The 20,206-nt window shown below is 39.1% G+C and overlaps 3 protein-coding genes across 5 annotated transcripts; 1 reads left to right on the top strand and 2 right to left on the bottom strand.

Annotated features, from left to right (window-relative positions):
• The first annotated feature begins 1,424 nt into the window (after nt 1-1,424).
• si:zfos-323e3.4 (volume-regulated anion channel subunit LRRC8C) lies at nt 1,425-7,827 on the top strand. The gene is made up of 3 exons (XM_047576626.1): nt 1,425-1,476; nt 2,098-2,277; nt 4,641-7,827. The coding sequence occupies exons 2-3, from the start codon at nt 2,137-2,139 to the stop codon at nt 6,924-6,926; spliced, it is 2,427 nt and encodes an 808-aa protein (XP_047432582.1). The 5' UTR covers nt 1,425-1,476; nt 2,098-2,136; the 3' UTR covers nt 6,927-7,827.
• A 2,701-nt stretch (nt 7,828-10,528) lies between these two features.
• Nucleotides 10,529-13,136, bottom strand: cdkn2d (cyclin-dependent kinase inhibitor 2D (p19, inhibits CDK4)). Of its 2 annotated transcripts, XM_047579490.1 has the most exons (3): nt 12,904-13,136; nt 12,390-12,548; nt 10,529-11,469 (listed from the first exon to the last, which is right to left on the bottom strand). In XM_047579490.1, the coding sequence occupies exons 2-3, from the start codon at nt 12,528-12,530 to the stop codon at nt 11,116-11,118; spliced, it is 495 nt and encodes a 164-aa protein (XP_047435446.1). In that variant the 5' UTR covers nt 12,531-12,548; nt 12,904-13,136; the 3' UTR covers nt 10,529-11,115. The 2 variants fall into 2 exon arrangements, with proteins under 2 accessions (XP_047435446.1, XP_047435447.1); XM_047579491.1 differs by lacking the exon at nt 12,904-13,136 and having other exon boundaries at nt 12,390-12,894.
• Nucleotides 13,137-13,454: 318 nt separating this feature from the next.
• On the bottom strand, nt 13,455-18,659 carry ap1m2 (adaptor related protein complex 1 subunit mu 2). Of its 2 annotated transcripts, XM_047579487.1 has the most exons (12): nt 18,430-18,659; nt 17,029-17,185; nt 16,447-16,514; nt 16,129-16,259; nt 15,872-16,019; nt 15,152-15,278; nt 14,920-15,062; nt 14,644-14,715; nt 14,354-14,512; nt 14,128-14,253; nt 13,797-13,872; nt 13,455-13,700 (listed from the first exon to the last, which is right to left on the bottom strand). In XM_047579487.1, exons 1-12 carry the CDS (start codon nt 18,469-18,471, stop codon nt 13,675-13,677), a joined length of 1,275 nt encoding a protein of 424 aa, XP_047435443.1. In that variant the 5' UTR covers nt 18,472-18,659; the 3' UTR covers nt 13,455-13,674. The 2 variants fall into 2 exon arrangements, with proteins under 2 accessions (XP_047435443.1, XP_047435444.1); XM_047579488.1 differs by lacking the exon at nt 13,797-13,872.
• Between the last annotated feature and the right edge of the window lie 1,547 nt (nt 18,660-20,206).

The raw sequence follows: 20,206 nt of genomic DNA, 5'->3' as shown, positions 1-20,206 counted from the left end.
AGACATTTGGGATATAAATTCTGTGTCCTGTTGCTATGCTATGGGGGGAGGGAACTTAAGGGACGCTTTGATTTTTTTTACAGTTTTAATTTTAGTTTATTTTCAATTAAACCTCCACCATTAGACTGTTATGCAAGTGAGTTCAGCCTAAAGTGATTCAACATGAGATTATTTTTAAATAGTATTTATGGTTGAAAATAATGTAATTGACTAGTGCATACTCTGTTCTATTATTTAGTTTGTCTCTGAAATATCATATGTATTATTAAAACGTGATGGGAGGCTATTTATAGAAGGCCTAATGATGGCTAAAGAATACGATAGCCTACATCAGACCTGGGCATTTTACGGCCCGCGGGCCGCATACGGCCCTTTGGGCATTCCCGTCCGGCCCGCGGTACGTCAGTCATGAGCACAGATGAACTGTGCATGCAATGCGACTGTGTTGCTTTTATTTTGAGCCATGATGTGTTATTTACGTCATGGCACTGTTAGTTCGTCAACAACAAAAAAAGTAAGATTGTAACAGCCTCTTGCCATCTATTTACCCTCAAAAGCCTGAACGGATCGCTGGCATCCGTCAAAGCGGCCGATTTTGAATTACCGTAAGTCACAGTGGTTTGCGCTATTGACAGTATTCATTGTGACTTAACACTGGTTAGTTGTGCTTTTGCCTGGGAGACCTTCGTGACATCTCAAGGGTATAACTAACTTTGTTTTTACCAACAAATTCCTCCAAACAAGTCTCTCTTACTGAGGCTCCGCGAACGTTGCTCTTCAACCTGCAGCCGATAGCAGCGGTGCGTCATCATTACCGTAATGGCAGCATTTTTTTTTCTAAAAAGCGCAACTTGAATATTATCCATCGGGGATTACGGTAATTCAAATACAGCAAGCTTCTCTTTGTGGGCAGACGGACATTCAGGTCTTAAAGGGTTAAACATTTATTGAGATTTATTGAGATACAGAAAATAATTCATGTAGCTATATGATCCACCGACGTTTTTCACAGAGGACAAAGTTTCCAACATTCCAAAGCGTTATATCCAAAACTACAGATCGATTGTGTTTCATTTTCCTCTTCAACCTACACCAAAACTCTATTTACAGAATATTCTTATGTTTCTGATTACCAGTAGCAGCTTATCAACATATATAATTTACTGCTTTTTACAATGGGAGAAATTTAATATTGAGCAGAATAACGTTCAAGTTACGTTTGGTTTGGCCCTCCAACACAGTTCAGATTTTTCATGCGGCCCCCTGTAGAAATTAATTGCTCAGTCCTGGCCTACATGAAGGCATTCAACAGTTGTAAAGTTACCACTCAGAAGTAACGAACTAGTTAATCGAGAGCGGGTTTATTTCGAAAGTCTTGCCCGGATGTCTCGTGTCGTTTCTCTCTAGCTTGACACCGGTGCGCTCCTGATGACCAAGAGACACTCCCGACCCCAGCGGAGACCAGTTCGGACGCAGGTAAGTTAAACTCACCTGGTAGTCTACTTGATTCTTTTTATTTATTTTTTTACATTCTTGTGCATGCGAACACTTCTGTCACAAACGGAAACTACTTTAAAGACTTACCTTAAAGGTGATAGATAAACGAGCGACAGTTTGTTTGATTTCGCAGTTGAGAAGTCCGTCTTTTTTACCAACATTTTATCTAAAATAAACTGAAAGCTACTACTGAGATTTAGAAAGAACTGTTAAAGTCTCAGCAAAAGGTTTGCTGCATTGACTTGTGGATAGGTTTACCCTGGTTAGGCGCAAACAAAAATCCACACTGAAATGAAGCGCCGATTTTCATTTGGTGGGTGTTTTTTAAAGAAGTTGAGCTTATGTGAAGTGACTTTTGTAACTGTTACTGATGTAAAATTGACTTGTTCGAGAACTACTTGTAGTTGTCAAACTAGTTTATCTACTCTGCATTCAGTCCAGTGGCAGGCTTTTGTAGCATTCATTCAATGCGACAGACGCCCACAGCGTTCACACGGTCTATGTCACATGTCATGTATCTTAAAAACCTTTCCCAAGATGTTCTCCTGAAACGACACTGTGTTGAAAGTCTTTTTCACCGTCCACTCTTTTATCCCTCAGTGTGGATAAAAGTGTGGAGCAGCAGCAGCAGCAGTCAGGATGATCCCAGTCGGAGAGTTTAGAAACTTCGGCACAGAGCTGAACGCAAAGTATCGGGTCCTGAAACCGTGGTGGGACGTCTTCTCAGAGTACTTGTGTGTTGCTATGGTCATGATTGGAGTCTTTGGGTGCAGCTTGCAGGTGAGGTGTCAACAGACCAACCACTTTGTAATGATATGCTTTTCAACTTTCTAAGACACACGATCACTAATAACCTAAAATATTTAGCTCATCTGCTGTGTGAATAGCCTGTATGAATATCTTAGCAAATGCCACAGTATTTCATGCATTATCTGACCTCAAAGCCACACAGTACAACTGACTTAACCTGTGTCACCTGACCAACCTACAACACAATCAGATCATTAATATGCTGCTCAATGTGCCTCTCACAGCCTAACCTTTCCCTCTGTGTCACAAAAAAATAGGGGAAAAGAAAAGCATCAAAATTAATATGTAATCAGTGGCAATGGATTCAAAAGCCTGTTGCTCATTTGCAACTTTTGCAAACACACTGTTTCCCTGTAGACACTGATAAGGTTGTTATTTTGTTGAAGAACAAATGTAGTAACAGTAGTTCCCTCTCACACACACATTAATAAGGACAATGGAGTAGAAGTCTGAGGAAACAGTAAACCTGGCCCTCAGGCAGCTGTCTGAAAAACCATCTGCTTACAGAAATCACATAGACTACACTAAAATAAGATCAGAAAGAGACAACATTACCAAAGAGCATCAATACTGAAAAGCAGTTTGGGTTTAGGTGTGAATATATTTACTCTCATTATAAAGTATCAGTAGGTCAGTTAACCAACACTAAATTTGGTTTCTTTGTGAAATGAAAAGGTTACTGAAAGCCTTTGATTTACAAAAGTTTTAACTGTGTTTTCTCTTCTCTTGCTTTTTCATGGGCAGGTATAATATGCTACTTATGCTGTAAGTAGGAAGCACAGATTGTAGATAGGAAATTATGTTTTTTTGTTTTTTTTTAATCAACCAATTCCTCAATTTTCTGCCACTTAAGGGTAAAATAAGTATTGAACACATCAATTTTTCATAGTAAACATATTTCTAAAGGTGCTATTGACATGACAGCTTCAAGACACCTCCTTTATGGAGAAACTAGTCGCATGCATGGCTCTGTTGTGATTTTGGCCCATTCTTCAGTCTTGAATCTTGAAGATTCTGTGGGCCTCTTCTATAAACTCTGATTTTTAGTTCTTTCCATAGATTTCCAGTTAGATTCAAGTCAGGTGATTAGCTGGGCCATTCCAGTAGCTTTATTTTCGTTCTCTGAAGCCAGTTGAGAGTTTCCTTGGCTCTGTGTTTGGGATCATTGTCTTGCTGAAATGTCGACCCTTGTTTCATCTTCATCATTCTGGCAGATGGCAGCAGATTTTTGTCAAGAATGTCTCAGTACATTTTTCCATTCATCCTCCCTTCAATTATATGAAATCTGCCATTACCATATTCAGAAAAACAACCCCACACCATGATGTTCCCACCTCAAAACTTCACTGTCAGTGTGGTGTTTTTGGGGTGATGTGCAGTGCATTTTGTCCTCCAAACATGGTGTGTGTTATGGCATCCAAAGAGTTGACTATGTTCTCCCAGTATTTTACAGCTTGTCCAAATGTTGTTCAGCAAATTTTAAACAAGCTTCAACATGCTTTTTCTTCAGAAATGGAGTATGACACACCTTTTTATAGGCCATCAGTTTGGATTGAACCAGCTGATATTCATTTGCGTTGATAAGGGGCAGGATGGTTTTCTGATCACTGATAAATTTAAGGTGGAGTCTTGGCTTTCCATGCCTTTTTCACCTCCCTTTCTGTGTGTGTTCAATACTTTTTCCCTCTGTTATTTTATTTTTATTATTGTTATTATTATATTATTACACATAACTTACTTTCTGAACTTATTTGTTTTGGTTTCTTATTATGTATGGATTACTTGGGTTGTTACCAACACCTGATGAAAATTTCATGTCAATAGCACCTTTAGAAATATGTTTACTATGAAAAATTGTGATGTGTTCAATACTTATTTTACCCACTGTAAATTATTATTATTAGAAAAAAAATCTTGTATAGAGCAGGGTTAGGGGCTAGAACATGTATCATAACAATACATAATTCCAGGTCCATCCATTCTTTCATTCTGTATCATCATGAAAAAGACATTTATCTTTTTAAAGAAAACCATAATACAATATACCATACGTGTAAACATAAGGAAATTGAATTTCAGAATCAGACCATGCCTTTGGTGATTTTGAGTTTGATATATTCTACTGCTAATAACGTAAAAAGACAAAAGTCTGCAATAATACTAATATAACTACTAAGAAGTAACTATTGCATATCATATTTCTCTCCACCTTAACTATTGTCTATATATAGTGTCAGATGTCCCCTCTTCACAATGAACATGCTGTCTTTTCATTTATTTGAAATATAACATTGCTGCTGTAAATATTCACCACCACCTAATTTCTTCCACAGCTCACCCAAGACAAGATTGCGTGTCTGCCCAGCCCCTTCACAAGCCCGACACCTGCAGCAATTGACTGTAGCTATATCCGGAGCTACAGGGAGAATGAGACATCACAGCACACCTTGATCAAACCAACGAACCCCATCATCCAGGAAGTGTTTGGCCGCAAAAACAACCTGGACATTCACCAATATGTGTTTGTCAACCACTACTGCTATGAGAGGTTTGTCCACTGGTACGCAAAGTACTTCCCATACCTCGTAGTAATCCACACTTTGGTCTTCATGGTAGCCAGCAGCTTCTGGTTCAAGTTCCCTGGGACATCTTCTAAAATTGACCTCTTTGTGACCATTCTTGGGAAGTGCTTTGATTCACCCTGGACCACAAGGGCCCTGAGTGAAGTTTCTGAGGAAAGAGGAGAGGAGAAGCTTGTTAATTGGAGGAAGAACACTGTGTCAAAGGATTCCACAGAACGACGACCAGATGAGGAGGAGACTGTAGGTCTTCTCCGCTCTTCCTCTGTCAAGTCTAATCCAGACAAGAAAAGTCCAGATTCTCAGTCTGGCCCCTCTCTGTTGGATAAAAAGGAAGGAGAGCAGGCCAAAGCACTTTTTGAAAAGGTGAAGAAGTTCCGAACTCATGTAGAGGAGGCAGACCTTTTGTATCACATGTATGTGCTACAAACATCATTGAAAGTTTTCAAGTTCATTCTAATCATTATCTACACTGCAGTGCTGGTACCAAACATTGAGATTGTGGTGCGGTGTTATGTTCCTCCTGAGCTGACTGGTTTTGATATCTATTGCTGTAACCACAACAAAGCCCATCTCTTTTCAAAGCTGGCATACTGCTACATCTGTTTTGTGGGAGTGTATGGACTGCTATGCATCTACACCCTCTACTGGCTGTTCCATCGACCTCTGAAGGAGTACTCCTTTGAACAGGTCAGGCTGGAGACAGGTATTAATGACATACCAGATGTGAAGAATGATTTTGCATTTCTCCTGCACCTTGTGGACCAATATGATGCTCTTTATTCTAAAAGATTTGCTGTCTTTCTTTCGGAAGTCAGTGAGAGCCGCCTTCAACAGCTTAATCTCAACTATGAGTGGACTGACAAAAAGCTGCGCACCCGCCTTATCAGGAACTCCAATAACCTGCTGGAGCTCCATCTCTTAATGTTGCCTGGACTTCCCGACACCGTATTTGAGATGCCTGAGGTGGAATCACTTAAACTAGAGCAAGTGAATAATGTCACCATCCCGGCTAGTGTGGCAAAACTGGACTCTCTTAAGGAGTTATCACTTATCTACTGTCCTACAAAGCTCCAACTTTCTGCACTGAACCACCTCAAAGAGCATTTGAAAGTCCTACGAATAGCTTTTGAAAGTTTAGAAGAGGTCCCTGAGTGGATGTACACTCTGCACAGCCTAGAGGAGGTACATCTGAATGGTCCTTTAAACAATGAGGTATCCAAAAGTGTCACTCTGGAGTCCCTTCGAGAGCTTAGATCTTTGAGGGTCCTCACTCTCCATTCCAACCTCACAAAGATCCCCCAAAGTGTTGTGGACGTTGCGCCGTACCTGCAACGGCTCTGCATCTACAACGAAGTTGTCAAGCTCCAAGCTCTTAGCAGCCTGAAGAAGTTTAACAACCTAGTTTCATTAGAGTTGGTGGGGTGTCAATTAGAGCGCATCCCAAGTGCTGTCTTCAGCCTGAACAATCTTCAGGAGTTGGACCTCAAGGACAACAAACTTACCACCGTGGAGGAGATTCTGAGCTTACAGCACTGCCAGCGTTTGGTGACGCTTCGACTGTGGCACAATAAAATCTCTTACATCCCTGATCATATCAGTAAGCTGCACACCCTGGAGACACTGGACATTAGCTGGAACAAGCTAAAAAAGCTCCCCTCTCGACTATTCTATTGCACCAAACTCAGGAGCCTTGATGTTTCCCATAATCAGCTCACCTCGCTCCCTTCTGAAGTGAGCGTCCCGCAGAACCTCCAGTTCTTCTCGGCAGCTTTCAACTCCCTAGAGACACTACCAGATGAGCTGTTCTCCTGTAAAAGATTAAAGACTCTGGTTCTTGGTAACAACTGCCTGTCATATCTTAGCTCCAAAGTATCCAACCTGGCGCAACTGGTGCGGCTGGATATTAAAGGAAACCGTCTTGAGTCTTTACCTCTGGAGATAGCAGACTGCCCCCTGCTGTCAAGTGGCTTGATAGTAGAGGACAGCCTGCTGGATCTGTTACCAACAGATGTACGAAACAAGCTGGCTCAAAGTTGAATTTGTAACGGAAAGAACTGTCATAGACTTGTCCTTGGTGGGTGACCATGTCCTGATATGGATGGGGGAAACAGAATATGTATAGAAAAAAGAGAGAAGAACTTACGTACATGTGTTTTTCATGCATTTCCCCTTTTTAAATTTGTACCAAGTTAGTATCTTAGTATCTGTTTTTTTTGTTGTTGTTGTTTTTTGTTTTCTTTTACAAACCTGTTTTTATGTAGCTGGTTTTACTGGTGTAGATCATACAGTCATGTTAAGTTTAAGATAAGACAAAGCAAGACAAGATAAGGTAATCCTTTATTTATCCCACACTAACTGTTGTGTGAATGGAAAAATGGCTCAGCACTACACACAGTTGTGCAGTTCTGTTTTGTTTGCTGAATATTTTGCGCTGTATCCTGCTGAACAGGTTTCTACAACAGGAGTGCAGTAGCTCTTGTTGCTCCCTTTAGGGAGTGGAATCCTTTCAGTAGCAACATAAAAGAGGTCCATCTCTCTGTTTACATGTTCAGTCAAATGGAGAAAAGAATGAATTCATAGTGTTATGCCTGATGGATATAGGAGAAAAAAAGTGAAACACAGTGACTTCAAAGTTTGTCTTGATAAGTTTTAGATCATTGTTCTTTTACAGTAGGTGTTGATATGTTTTTTTACCTGAAAATGATTTTGTCTGTAATACAAACAAACACGGTTTCTACACCCCCCCATCTTTGCTCTATGTGCCAGTGTCTCCAACAAATAACAAACCTGTCCTCCCCCTCAGCTAGGCATTCCACTATCCAGCCTAAACTCCAGTGCAGTCATGTCCTGGCTTGTCTGGTTCCAAAAAGGGATTGGTTTATGGACATACCTGTCTTATGTTCAAATATACACTGACCTGCTGGTGACTCAAAGAAAACGTTGCATTTTCTTTTCTTTCATGTTTTATAAGTTAGAAGGAGGGTTCATCACTTGTTAAAGAAGAATAAGCTGATCATTGCCCTGATCCTTTTCCTCTCAGCCCAGGTGGCAGTCAGGTGTTTCACCGATCTTAACCAAAACAGATGTGACAGCTCCATTGTAGCTAAGGCTTAGTTGGAAATGACTAATGTGTCTCTATGATGGTTGATTTAAGATGTCAGGAGTGAAACATTCAGTTAGAAGTGGGAGAGAGTGTGGCTCTGCTAGACCTGGTTGTGTACAAGAGCAGTATTTACTTATTTTTAACATTTATTATTTTTCACTTTACTGGGGCCTCAGCAGGACTAAAAAGACAGAATCAAACTCATTTGATATACTGTGGAGACTGTCCCAGTGACTACTTACCCGTTTAACAGCCATGTTAAACTATTCTTCATTATTATTATTATAAACAAATTAAAGGGCTGTAGCTGATGAATATTTGGTTATATTGATTATTTGTGGCTTATGTTCTTGATCAATTAAGAACATATTCCACAAATAAACTTAACTTAATAAAAACTTAACTTTTTGCTCTAGAGAAGTACTGCACAAGAGCCCAAAGGGATATCCTTCAACATTTTATATTGTCTGACCCAAAATCAAGCAAATTCACATACCACACCTGTCTTCTATAATTCGAAGGAAAAAATTCTTACATTGAAAATCTAAATAGTTGATCATAATTCATTTCTGATGCACTAATGATGCAAAGTAATCTGGCCATGAACATCTCCCATCCCTCTTATCTCTCATTTTAGCTTTCTACTTCCTAATAAAAGAAATGCGTATCAGAAAGGCATACTCCACACTTCAATCATCAAACACTTACAATACCTAATGATCCCATTGGTAGATTCTGTGTTCCTGAATGCTGACACAGTTTTTTCTTGTTTACTCCCTCTATTTCCTGCTGCTTGCTCATTTGTCACTGTTGGTGTATTTCTCACAACCTACACAACAAATCAGCCACCACGGTGTTCATGCAGGAAGTATTTGCACATGCGACAACACACCTACCTCACTCTCGGTGAGGTCATTGAGCTCTACCTAGTGGCTGGGTGTGTGTCTGTGTCTGCATATTTCACTGGCACAGTTTTGTGACGGATTGAGCTCTAACAGTGAGATAATATACTTACAGATTATTCATAGCTGTCTTTATTACACAAGAGGAGGGTGTGGAGAATATGGAGAAACAGACCTCTAAGAGGAAGCAAAACTCAAGGCTATCTGGGAAAACATGGGTGGAGGAAAGTGAAGTGACTACACACGCTTGAGAGAGTGGAGCTGCTCCAGTAGTTTCCTGTAAGTGAAATGCTGCAGCTCGTTTGATGATTCGAAGTTATAATGCAATCAAAATCAAAGAAGTCTCATATTCTACCTCTTGGTAAAGAGTGGATATGTATTAGCTTTAGGTTTAAGTATAGTATAAAATGAATGAGTTACAATAACGTGTTGTACAGTAAGTACAATGCTTACTTGAGTTACTTTCCATTAGTTATATATATATATATATATATATATATATATATATATATTATTATTTATATTATATATATATATATATATATATATATCACAAAATTTAATGGAAGTTTGAATTTCTCTCAAATAATGTCAGATAACAGAATATGAAATTCTTTTTATACAATGTCGAGTACATGATCCATCTGCGTCATGATGGGCCTCAGGGAGCTGACAGCGCAGTAGTTAGACTGTATCTTCTTTCTCGACGGGTAAAGTTGGCCAGCAGCACACACACAAGCAAACAAAATACCCATTGTACAAGGAAAGCCTTGAATACAAACACCAGCAAACTGTGCCACCGTTACCTACAAACTCCAACAAAACAGGGCCCTCATTCATTGAGCTTCAGTGCAGCTATCTTTGTGACCTTTGAGAGGATTTGTGCTTGGCTGTGCATTCCAGTGTGGAGTTATTAGAAATGCCCTTGATGAACAACCTTAAAGAAGTGTGAGACACTTAAGGATGCATGAAACCAAAGTTGTAACACAAAGAAAGACCACAAAAACGAATATTTCAAGTCATTTTTATTTATTTGCTTCACTTTACTTTGAAAACTTTGAATGAGCGTTTCACAATTATTATATTGGTATTAGGCAACTGTTATTAATACATTAATTTATATGTAACAAAACATGTAGAAGATTTTAAAATATGACAACAACAAAAAGTTTCAGTTAGAAATTAAGATTTTCTTCATTTGGCCCCATAAGTTGTTGTCACTGCTTTTGCCTCATGTTCAGAAACAATTTTTTTTTTTTGTAGGCCAAATGTGGTAGAACTACACGTATTGTTGACTTGTAAGGTCACCAGTTCAAATTTCTTCTATGTCCACAGCTGAGGTGCCTTGAGAAAGCAACCCACTCCCCATACTGCTCCAAGTGTGTGCACAACTCTGTCCAAATGGATGGGTTTTAAGGGAGATTCCCACAAGGGAAAATATGTATAATTCCGCCTCATTAAATGTATGTGAACAAACATCTAAAATTCACCTAATTTCCAGTACAAGTAATTAAATGTAGTCCTAAAGTCCCAGAAGACAATACTCACCTTAATGAACTAGAACCCAAGAGCAGTAGCTCATAACTTCCTAATAATGTATATCATTTAAACAGACCACAAAAAGACACCATGACTTCAAGTACAACACTTTATTGTGTGCTTTCTTCTTCAAATAATAAAGTGAATAAGCTCACTTTAATTTTACTTTAGTAAGTATTTATATAAATAACATTTCAAGAAATCACAATTTGCTATTTACAAAGTCACAGGAATATTCAGTCCTATTCCAACAATAAATAAGAGTAAATTTAAATTCTAAGGACATAATCAAGAGAAACAACTATGCAAAGCAATCAGAGTGCACAATGTCAAGTTTAAATTTAAAAAAGAAAATGTATCAACTGTTAAAATTCTTACACAACAAAAATAATGCAATAATTAGAAAACACTTGGGGGAAACTATCTACAAATGTGCACTCCCAATTAATAGGGAAAACATAGGTATATATAAGGTGCTTAAATTGCACTGTGCAAAAGAGGTGTCTACAGTATATAGCCACCCATCCACTGAAAATAAGCTGCCAAGACAATGTGTCCTGTCACATATTAATGCTGAGCCACTGTTAACAAAAAATAATCCTTTACACAGCAATGAATTCAAGTCACCAGGTTTGAAGCAAATACAAAGGTAATGGGTTAGTTTTACCCAGAAGAATTTTGACTAACTGTGAATGTGAGCAAAAAGTAAGTCAATCATATCTGGCATCCCTGAAGCTCGGGCCACGTCTATCGCGGTCTGACCGCTGATGTTGGTGTGCTTCAAGTCAGACCGTGGTGCCAAGAACTTCACAACATCCCGATGGCCTTCCCGGATGGCAATGTGGATAGGCAGGGCACCGCTCTGGTCAGAGATGTTTACTGAAGCACCATACTCCACCAGAACCTGCAAAGTGTCCAGGAATCCTGTTCGAGCTGCGTCGTGGACAGGCGCTATGCCTTGTTTGTCCTGGACACTGGGGTCTGCTCCTTTCTCCAACAACAAAGTGGCGATCTTGGAGTTCCCCATCATCATTACCTGTTGGAGATGTTACAGAAGAGTGATAAGAGTGCTTTTGTACATTCAGCATGCATGTGTTAGTTGGTGAGTTGTGACCCTGTGACCTCAGATACTTAGACTTTAGGAGCTGCCTCTTAAGTATGTCCATAGAATGTACCAGATTCTAATCAATATCCAATTATAAGAAGTCATGTAAATGGTTACTGGTGAAGAACCAGACCTAGTAAAGCTTAATTAACTGTACAGCAGCACATGGTGTAGCTATGTTGTAGGGGTGTTAGGCCGTCAAAAGCATTTATACCTGCGTGCTGGTGTGCCTGTATTGTTGTGCTATTGTATATTAAGCCACTGAAAATCTAGGCTAGACAAGTAAAACAAAATGGAAGACATCTAATAAAATATCACCTTTATACACCAGTTTATCCTTACATTAAGATAAATTCAACAACTGTACAATAAAGTACACTTTTATGTTGCATTAATCATAAATTAGTCAACAACAACAATCAATTAGTCAAATCCCCCTACAACCCTGGCGGAAGGTCTCTTCAGCAATCCATCCAACCCCGAAACTTCACTGTGATGTGTCATATATTAAACACAAACGGGTAAATTAGTGTTGAGTAGTAGCCAGTTATTCTATATTTGAGTTTACTCTATTGATAGTATGGACAAAATATCATAATCACCTCAGTTTGTCACATCGCATTTGAACAGCAGTACAAATTAAAGACCTCCTTTTTTTCGGTTTTATTGATTTCCAGTAATCATCAACCATCTCTCACTTGACAGTAGTACAGCAGTAAGATGGCTTTCGGGTAATACTAGGTTCTATAGTTTTAACATAAAATACATGTTTTATATGTTAAAAGTTAAAGTTAATGGCTGTGTAAATGTGAGTCGTGAATAAACATTTGAACATGGTGCTCGATCCTCACCTGTAGCGCAGTCCTGCCAAATTCATTGGGAGTATCGGGATGCACTCTGCATTCCTCCAGGATCCTCTGCACCTCACTGCTGTTCCCTTTGGCTGCTGCCGCCGTCAGAGCTTTACCAGCATCCATCTGACTCAGTACCATTGTAGCCTCTCGGTCTGTCTGCTCAGTAAGAGACGCACCACAGTTACACGGAAGTTGAGCCACAGTCTCCTCACGACACTAACACAAATATGACAAACAGAGAAGAAGGCAGTCGTCGGCCAAGCTAACTAACGTTACTACAGCATCCGGCCAACGTAAGCTCTATTTCCCCGCGGACGCCATGTTATCTCACCGCCAGCGTACTGTTACACCGACTCATTTTATCAAGGCATACGGTTAAACAACATAGCTCCGCGCAAATGTTTCTTTTAATGGGACGGGTGAGTCACGTCGACTGAATGTTACAAACAATTAGCTTCCAGGCTAACGGCTAACGTCACAAAAACAAGAGCCGCAGCGCGCCCCAACGTACCTTGTTCTGTTCGTTAAGATTCAAAGCGTCGCCGACTTTTACTCCCCTGCTGTTTGTGCTTACCGGCCACTTTTAAATTAAATCCAAACGAGCAGCGTTTGTCAACATGACAAAATACATTTGCGCGCTGAGATCTTTACAGCGGCGTATCCAGACTACAATTTACAAACATTGGAGAGAACACACGCTGACCAATCACAGGTCGCCCGGAGGGTGTTGCTCCTCCATATATGGTAAAAGAGGCGGTGTTACCACTCTGTTACTACGTTATCGCTGTGGTAACAGGGACCGCTGACCAATCAGCGCACGCAGTGAAGAAAGCGGGCGATTTGTATACGTTGATGTCTTCAAAGGCAATTCATTCACATTTGTGACCTTTGGTTGTGTTTCTCCATAGACAAGTGTGGAAAAAGGCGGGTGTAACATTTTAGTTTTTGGCGGAATTTAGCGACTGTGATTGCACAACATATCGTGGCAAAATCTCCCCATATATGGCGCTGCAAACTCAGGAGGAAAACAAAGGGGCACAAGAAAAACACAGAGACTCCTGCTGGTGTTTAAGTGTTTTAAGGTAATAGTTTGATCAAACATTTCAATCATTTGTAGAAGCATTAAAATCATGTTGCACGCAGACTTAATAAAACAAATCATTAATATTACATAGGGCAAATGAAATTTTAAAGACATCCTTTCAGTCCACTTAAAGTGATCAGTTATTTTCCTCTGTAAGTCCTGGGAGCGAGGAAAAACACTTAAATACCCCCTCAAGCTTCACACATTGGTCCTTAGCTGGTAATCTAAAGACAAAACAGAGGAATTAAAAGTTAAATGTGATACCCGGGTATGTGATCACTTCGTTAAACAGTACAATTAAAGTCTTCTAGAAAAGGTACCTCCGCTCTGTGTGATGTAGCGGACCCAGGGTAACGCCTGGTAACCACTTTTTTCTATGATCTTCATATACCTCACCTGGTGAAGTTGAGTAGGACAGGGACAACTTGTTGAGACAAAAAACTGTTTTTGCACTAATTGTGCATCATCCAATCTAATTAAATCCAGTTTGAGCATATCAGCAATTATAGGACCAGATGTGACTACCCACAGGCTGTAAATTCTGAATGTCCTAAGCAGAACTGTAATGTTCTTAAATAACAGAACTAATAAACAATGTAAACAAAAAATGCTATCCCATGACGGACTTACAATCCAGGTTGATATACATACCTGTATTCCTGAGACTGTGAAGTAAGGGATTTCAAATTTGACTGTAATGGGAGGTTTGCCCTCAATCTCATCATTCTCCACGCTGGGCAAACCAAAGTGAGCTCTCATGAGAAACTCTTTACCTCCCTACAATAGATAATGCAAGCAGAGACAAATGCATCAAACAGTCCAATGTCTTTAAGTAATACAGACCCAAGTCTGTAGAAGAAAGATGTTTGTTTCTTACTGGGAAAGACTTAATGGTCCACACCACCAGGTTCTTCTCTGGAACATATTTGGCGTGGCCTGTGCTGGTTTTGAACTTGGGTGAGTCAGCATCACTGGGGACAGGGACCCTCACTTCCACGTTATTTGCCACAGACTGTTTTTTAAACTGACCCTTTGCCTAAACATTGAGCACAATACGGTGTATGGGTATCACTGTTGATAACTCAAACTAAAACTGTAGGCACAAGACCGAGAATCAGTAATTCTACAATTTCTTTGACGTTTTTGAAAAACAGATTAGTACATTACCTTAACCATGATTTCCACTCTACTGTGAGAGAATTTCTCTATGACTGATTCAATCCATATCAAAGGTTTCACCTGTAACATATAAAGGATAACAATGATTTGGAGTGTAGAACAATGTAAAGAAGTACTTCCATTAAAGTTTATAACTGGATTTTCCCAATTTCTGTAAGTAATTTTGTAGCTAATATTTTCATTTGAAAATAACCTGTTTAAGGCATTAAACCTGTTCATTTTACCAACTTTACAATGAAAAGAAGGTAATGAATCAGACTTTACATGTGTATTGATGCGGTAGGACATGAGTTCAGACTCCCCGTCTGGAGGAATGAAGGAGATTGTACGATCGCTCTCAAAGCGTGAGAGACGGACACACTGATGGAACTTCACATCCTCCATCACCACTGTCTTTCCTTTGTCGCCTTAAAAACATTTCCATCAGGGGGATCAGTGCACTTTAAATGAGAATAAAGCAACTAGTGACATGGTTAGACAGAAGAACCATACATACGTCCAGTGAGGGCAAAAAGCACTCGATCATTGAGGCCAAGGCGCAGTTCAGGCATCCCTGACAGCATGGTCTTCAGCTTGATGCTGCCCACAATATCACTGCTCATCACACTTCCGTTGGCATTCACCTAAACAAATGGCACAAATGTACACCTAAACATTTCTGCAAAATGCCACATTCAAGCTAAATGTTTGAGGCTCTGGACTATGCAATCCACTGTGTAATTTATGGACATATATTACACATTGCCAGTGTATTTATCAGATGGTGGACGATGAAATTACACAATGGATTATCATTATCATTGTAGACAAACTGCATTCAAGGACAATAAATGCATCCGGATACCTCACTACTATTATGTCAAAAACACTTTAAAATAACTGAATAAACTATGTTTACAGCCTAATTTAGAAACCGTTTTGGTCTCCATAGCCAACTTATCCATTTGCAATTGCTGTAAGGGGATAAATGTTTAAGTGGTGGGTATTACTAGAGATGGCTAGCCATCTGCCTAGGCATCAGTTGTCCTATTTAGCTTAGGAGTTTAGGAGTTGAGCATTGTCATCAGCTTCAAAAACGCCCTTCAGGAAACCCAGTGCTCCCTGTCAATCTTCCCATTTTCAACAATGCTAACGCCAAGGAAGATGTCTTTAATAAGAGTAGTACAGTAGTAATGGCTGAGCTGTTTAAGGTTAAAGCAGTCTGTTTTTTTCTTACCAGTACATTAATGGACTCAATGACATCAATGAAGACCTCATTCTTTTTGTATTTGATACCCTCTGACCGCCAGGAGACAGCGTTGGTGACAGTAGTTGGCACCTTGGACTTTGCCACCTCAAGCTTAGCACCTTCCTGAGTAATGTATCTGCGAAAGATTAGACAACCTGCCATCACACAACAGTGGAATTTACTTTAAATAAATCAGCATACACAACATTTATATGACTATAAGTGCATCTAATGAGAAGTCTCACTCCTGAAGGATCTTGCTGTCGGTGGTCTGAGGGAATCCAAAATCCATCAGCTCATCCAACAGCTCATAGACAACAACAAAATTATCCTGTATGCTCTCCTCCTCCAGCTCTTTGAAGTACTCTGTGAAAACCTGCATTGCAACAACAGAGACCGTATCTGTATCTGAGGGGGGTATGGGCAACTGATAGCTTTGACTCTAGATAATCGTGGTCTTTTCCAGTTCCTTCAAAAAATTCTACTTTGAAACCGGATAGACAACAATTATTTAAAAGCACTCAAATGATACACCACTGTCTGTATTTGCATATGTCACTCACCTCAACCAGTTTGTAGAGAAATGAGTAAACAAGGGAGGCGTTGGAGTTCTTATTTGAGGTGGCCACAACTGTGCAGTCATCAGGTCAAAGATTTTTCTAAACACTCATTGTTATTACTTATGTTAAAATCACTTCCCTACATTTTAATTAATGATGGACATTGTACATAAAGATATATTAAATAAGTGTAGATGTTGCCATCTGATAACAAATTCCTCTTTTAAAAAGTTCCTTAATTTATGTAACATGCATCTGCAATTACATGGTTGTTGTTGAGTAAACGTATGTATATCTGTAAATGTATTAAGATGTGATGATGGCATGAACTAATTGCATAAATCCATCAATACTTGATAATTTGAGCATGGGGAGCAGGAATTTGTGATAAAGCTTGCATTATTCATGCTTCATGTCTCATACATTAGTAAGTATGTAAGTAAGTATACTTATTTTATCATTATGAAGTGCTGTGTTTAAATGTAAAGTGAACTTACAGGAGACTCCTCAAACAAGAACCGTAAGTTTTTCATTTTAGTTTTAGTTTTCATTTACAGCAAAGAACTTTAATCAGTACAAGGATACGGTAGAGGTTGCTGTGTTTGATCCACATGAAGTGAACACTGCCATGCGACATTACAGGACAGAGGAGCCCTTCCTCCTCATGCTGCATAAGTAAAGGCATGAAGTGGTCAATCTCTGCCATGTTCACATCGCCTTTGTAGTTCCGACAAATCAGAACCTGAGAAAGGAGAATAACAGGAAGTGGTTATCAGGCAACAAAATATGGTTCTAACAGAGCTGAGTGCAACTTATAGGACAGACTGTTTTTTCTAATGTAGTAAAAAAAAATGCAATATGAAAACGTGTCAAAATTACAAGCACATATTAATAGTAAAAGTAGTAAATTTAGAACAAATTGTCCACAATAAATGATAATATTCAATTTAAAAAGTCTCAGACATCATTTCTCAATATGAATTTATCTATCAGCTATTCTGAATCAGTTACAAACAAATAGCCAGATGTGTTCCTTGGGTGTAACAATATATTCCTCCGGTGCTTAGATGCTTGCTTACATATTCTGAAACTGTGATCACTGTACAAATATTAAAGTTAGTTTGTAAAAAAAAAAAGTGAAAAGCAAACCATCAAACCTTCCTTGCTTCCAGCTTTTTCAGGCCTGCAGGCTCATTTTCACTCATGTGATTATAAATTAAATATCTTTATGAGGTTATTTGATTATGAAAACAGGGCACAACTGACATGTGACTCTTTCATAAGAGTCGATAACATTTCACGTTTTTGGGAAATCACTCGTGATAAATTGTTGGGCCGCATATCCTGAGATGCAGCAGCAGCAGATGACTGATCTGTTTTCAGATCTGTCTACTCTATGAATAATGGCCTACTACACAACGGACTGTTAAGATGTCAAAGATAAGACCAACCAAAACAGGCCAGACCAGATGCTTGCTCAAAATGCAACAGTCCAAGGGTTACTGACATCCTCAAAAGCAGAAACTTGCTTGGATTAGATCAAATGCAGTGTCCCACCATTTGACCTTGTTTAAGTCACACGCTCTTTTATCACACACTCTTGTTTCTCTGTAACACTATCTATAGTGTCACGTTACATGCCCAGCCGAGGAGAAAGATGTGTTTGTGTCATGTTGTCTGAATAAGAAGAGGGAGATAGAAAGAAAAAAAAAACAACAGGTGCTGCGACACAATTTCTCACATTCACTTGTTTCCACTGACAGCCATGTACCCGGAAGTACAGAGTAAAAAGGCCAATGAATGAGTCAGGCATAGGAACTTTATTAATTTTTAACGACGTGTTTAATGTTTAACAGTTAAAGCAACGGCTACAAACCCAAAAACAGGTAAAGAAGAAGTAATGATTTTTGTAACTCTTGTCGTTGGGAAACGACCTGGGTTACCGAATAATCAATTATCAGCGTTTGTAATTAGCTATGATCTTACCTTCCCCTTGAGATCCAACACAAATATAGCGGAGGCGGACATTATGTCTGCACCCACAAGGGACACAACTTCACACAAGCACACGAACTCAGTTTAAAGGTCAACTCGTGTCTTTAGCGGTACCAGTTCAATTTCGTCATCAAAACCAGAGAAATTCGCGAGCCTGCGGTAGCCACGGCGTCCACCGTTCCTTTTTTCTCCACGAAGGAGTCGTGACGTCATCGCGCACAGGTGAAACATTCACCGGCGCACCTGAGCCGATGAAGGCGAGGAGGGTCGTGCCGCTTCATATATCCACTAGGGAGCGCCACAGTCACACAAATCGTAACGGGGGCAAAGGTAACATTGTGACCTCTGAATTCTGCTAGGACGTTTTTACTATAGTAATGGGAGCACGTTTTGTTTAATTTCGCAAGAAATTAATTTATTTATATGTGTGCAGTTTTGTTCAACTCAATGAGGCTATAAAGAGTGTTAAGAAGTCACATGTGTGAAAAGCAAATATTTTCTAATTCTTCAGTGCAGATCGATCAAAATTACAGATGTGCTGCACAACTCCTCTGTGGATCGTTATTTATTTGTTCTATATTTACCAAACAGCTTCTGAGATAGCGTGCATGTGCGTCTGCAAGAAGAGCTGGCATGATGACAGGACTCTTTTTATTATTATTGTATTATATTGTATTTTTCAGTTATGTTATTCTCAGTTAATGGAAAAATACAGTTTGTGATTAAACTACTTCAGTGTTCTTTCATGAGATCACAACTGCTAAGCTGTCACAGATCATAGGCCTGCTGTAGCTGTCAGGACAATGAAATAAGAAATATGAATACACTTGAGTTCCAAACTAGGAATTAATTAGAATATAATCTAATTTAGTCTATGACTTGATTTTGGTAAAGTATGTGTATTGTGCTTGGACTCATATCAACTACACACATTTAAGGACCATGTCTTTGAGATCCCGACTTAAGGCATCATTACTCTGATGGGGAAACAAAATGTAAAGTATCTTATCAGGCAAATAGTAGGCCTTTCAGTTAAAGCAATTGCAATTGCATTTCCTAACATGTTAATACATGTTACAGAATATGTCTTAAGCAAAGGACTCATCCGAAAAGAGCATTTGTTGAAGACATTTATAATAGACATTATCATGGACAAGAGTGCCGCTTTAGCATCAAACACTATGAGACAGCATGGGTGGTTAGTTGGGTGAGTGGGAAATCCAAAAGGAATCTTTTCCTTGCCATACCTACCTCCTTGGTAGGTAGTGTATAATAAAAATGAGTAAGTAAGAAAAATCCCCACACTCCCATTGAATAGAATAGAATAAAAAAAATACTTTATTTGGGGGAAATTCAAGTGTCCAGTAGCTTGTCCATAAACATACACAGACATCAACATAACACACCAACAAAATCATCAGAATCTGCAGTGCAAGAAAATATATAGATATCTGTGTAAGTATATATATATATATATATATATGTATGGGCTGTACTAGCATGTTAATATGAATTACTGTGTGTGAACTATGTAAAGTTGAACAATTTACAATTGTATTATGACATTGTTAAAAGGTACAAAAGATCTTGTGACAAAAGTTTATGTTAATCTAATCTTTTTTACTCTGTATAAGTAGACTTCTACTAGAACTTCAGGCTTATGGAAACATTTGCTGATCACATGCATGGGGAACTTCTTAAGCCATAAGTCATGTGTGGTATTATGCCCCTGTATGACCCTGATCTCAGCTCTGCTTCTTATCAGATG

The sequence above is a fragment of the Mugil cephalus genome, chromosome 2 (genome assembly GCF_022458985.1).
Source record: "Mugil cephalus isolate CIBA_MC_2020 chromosome 2, CIBA_Mcephalus_1.1, whole genome shotgun sequence".
Taxonomy (NCBI): Eukaryota; Metazoa; Chordata; class Actinopteri; order Mugiliformes; family Mugilidae; genus Mugil; species Mugil cephalus.
This window is presented reverse-complemented; position numbering and strand designations above follow the sequence as displayed.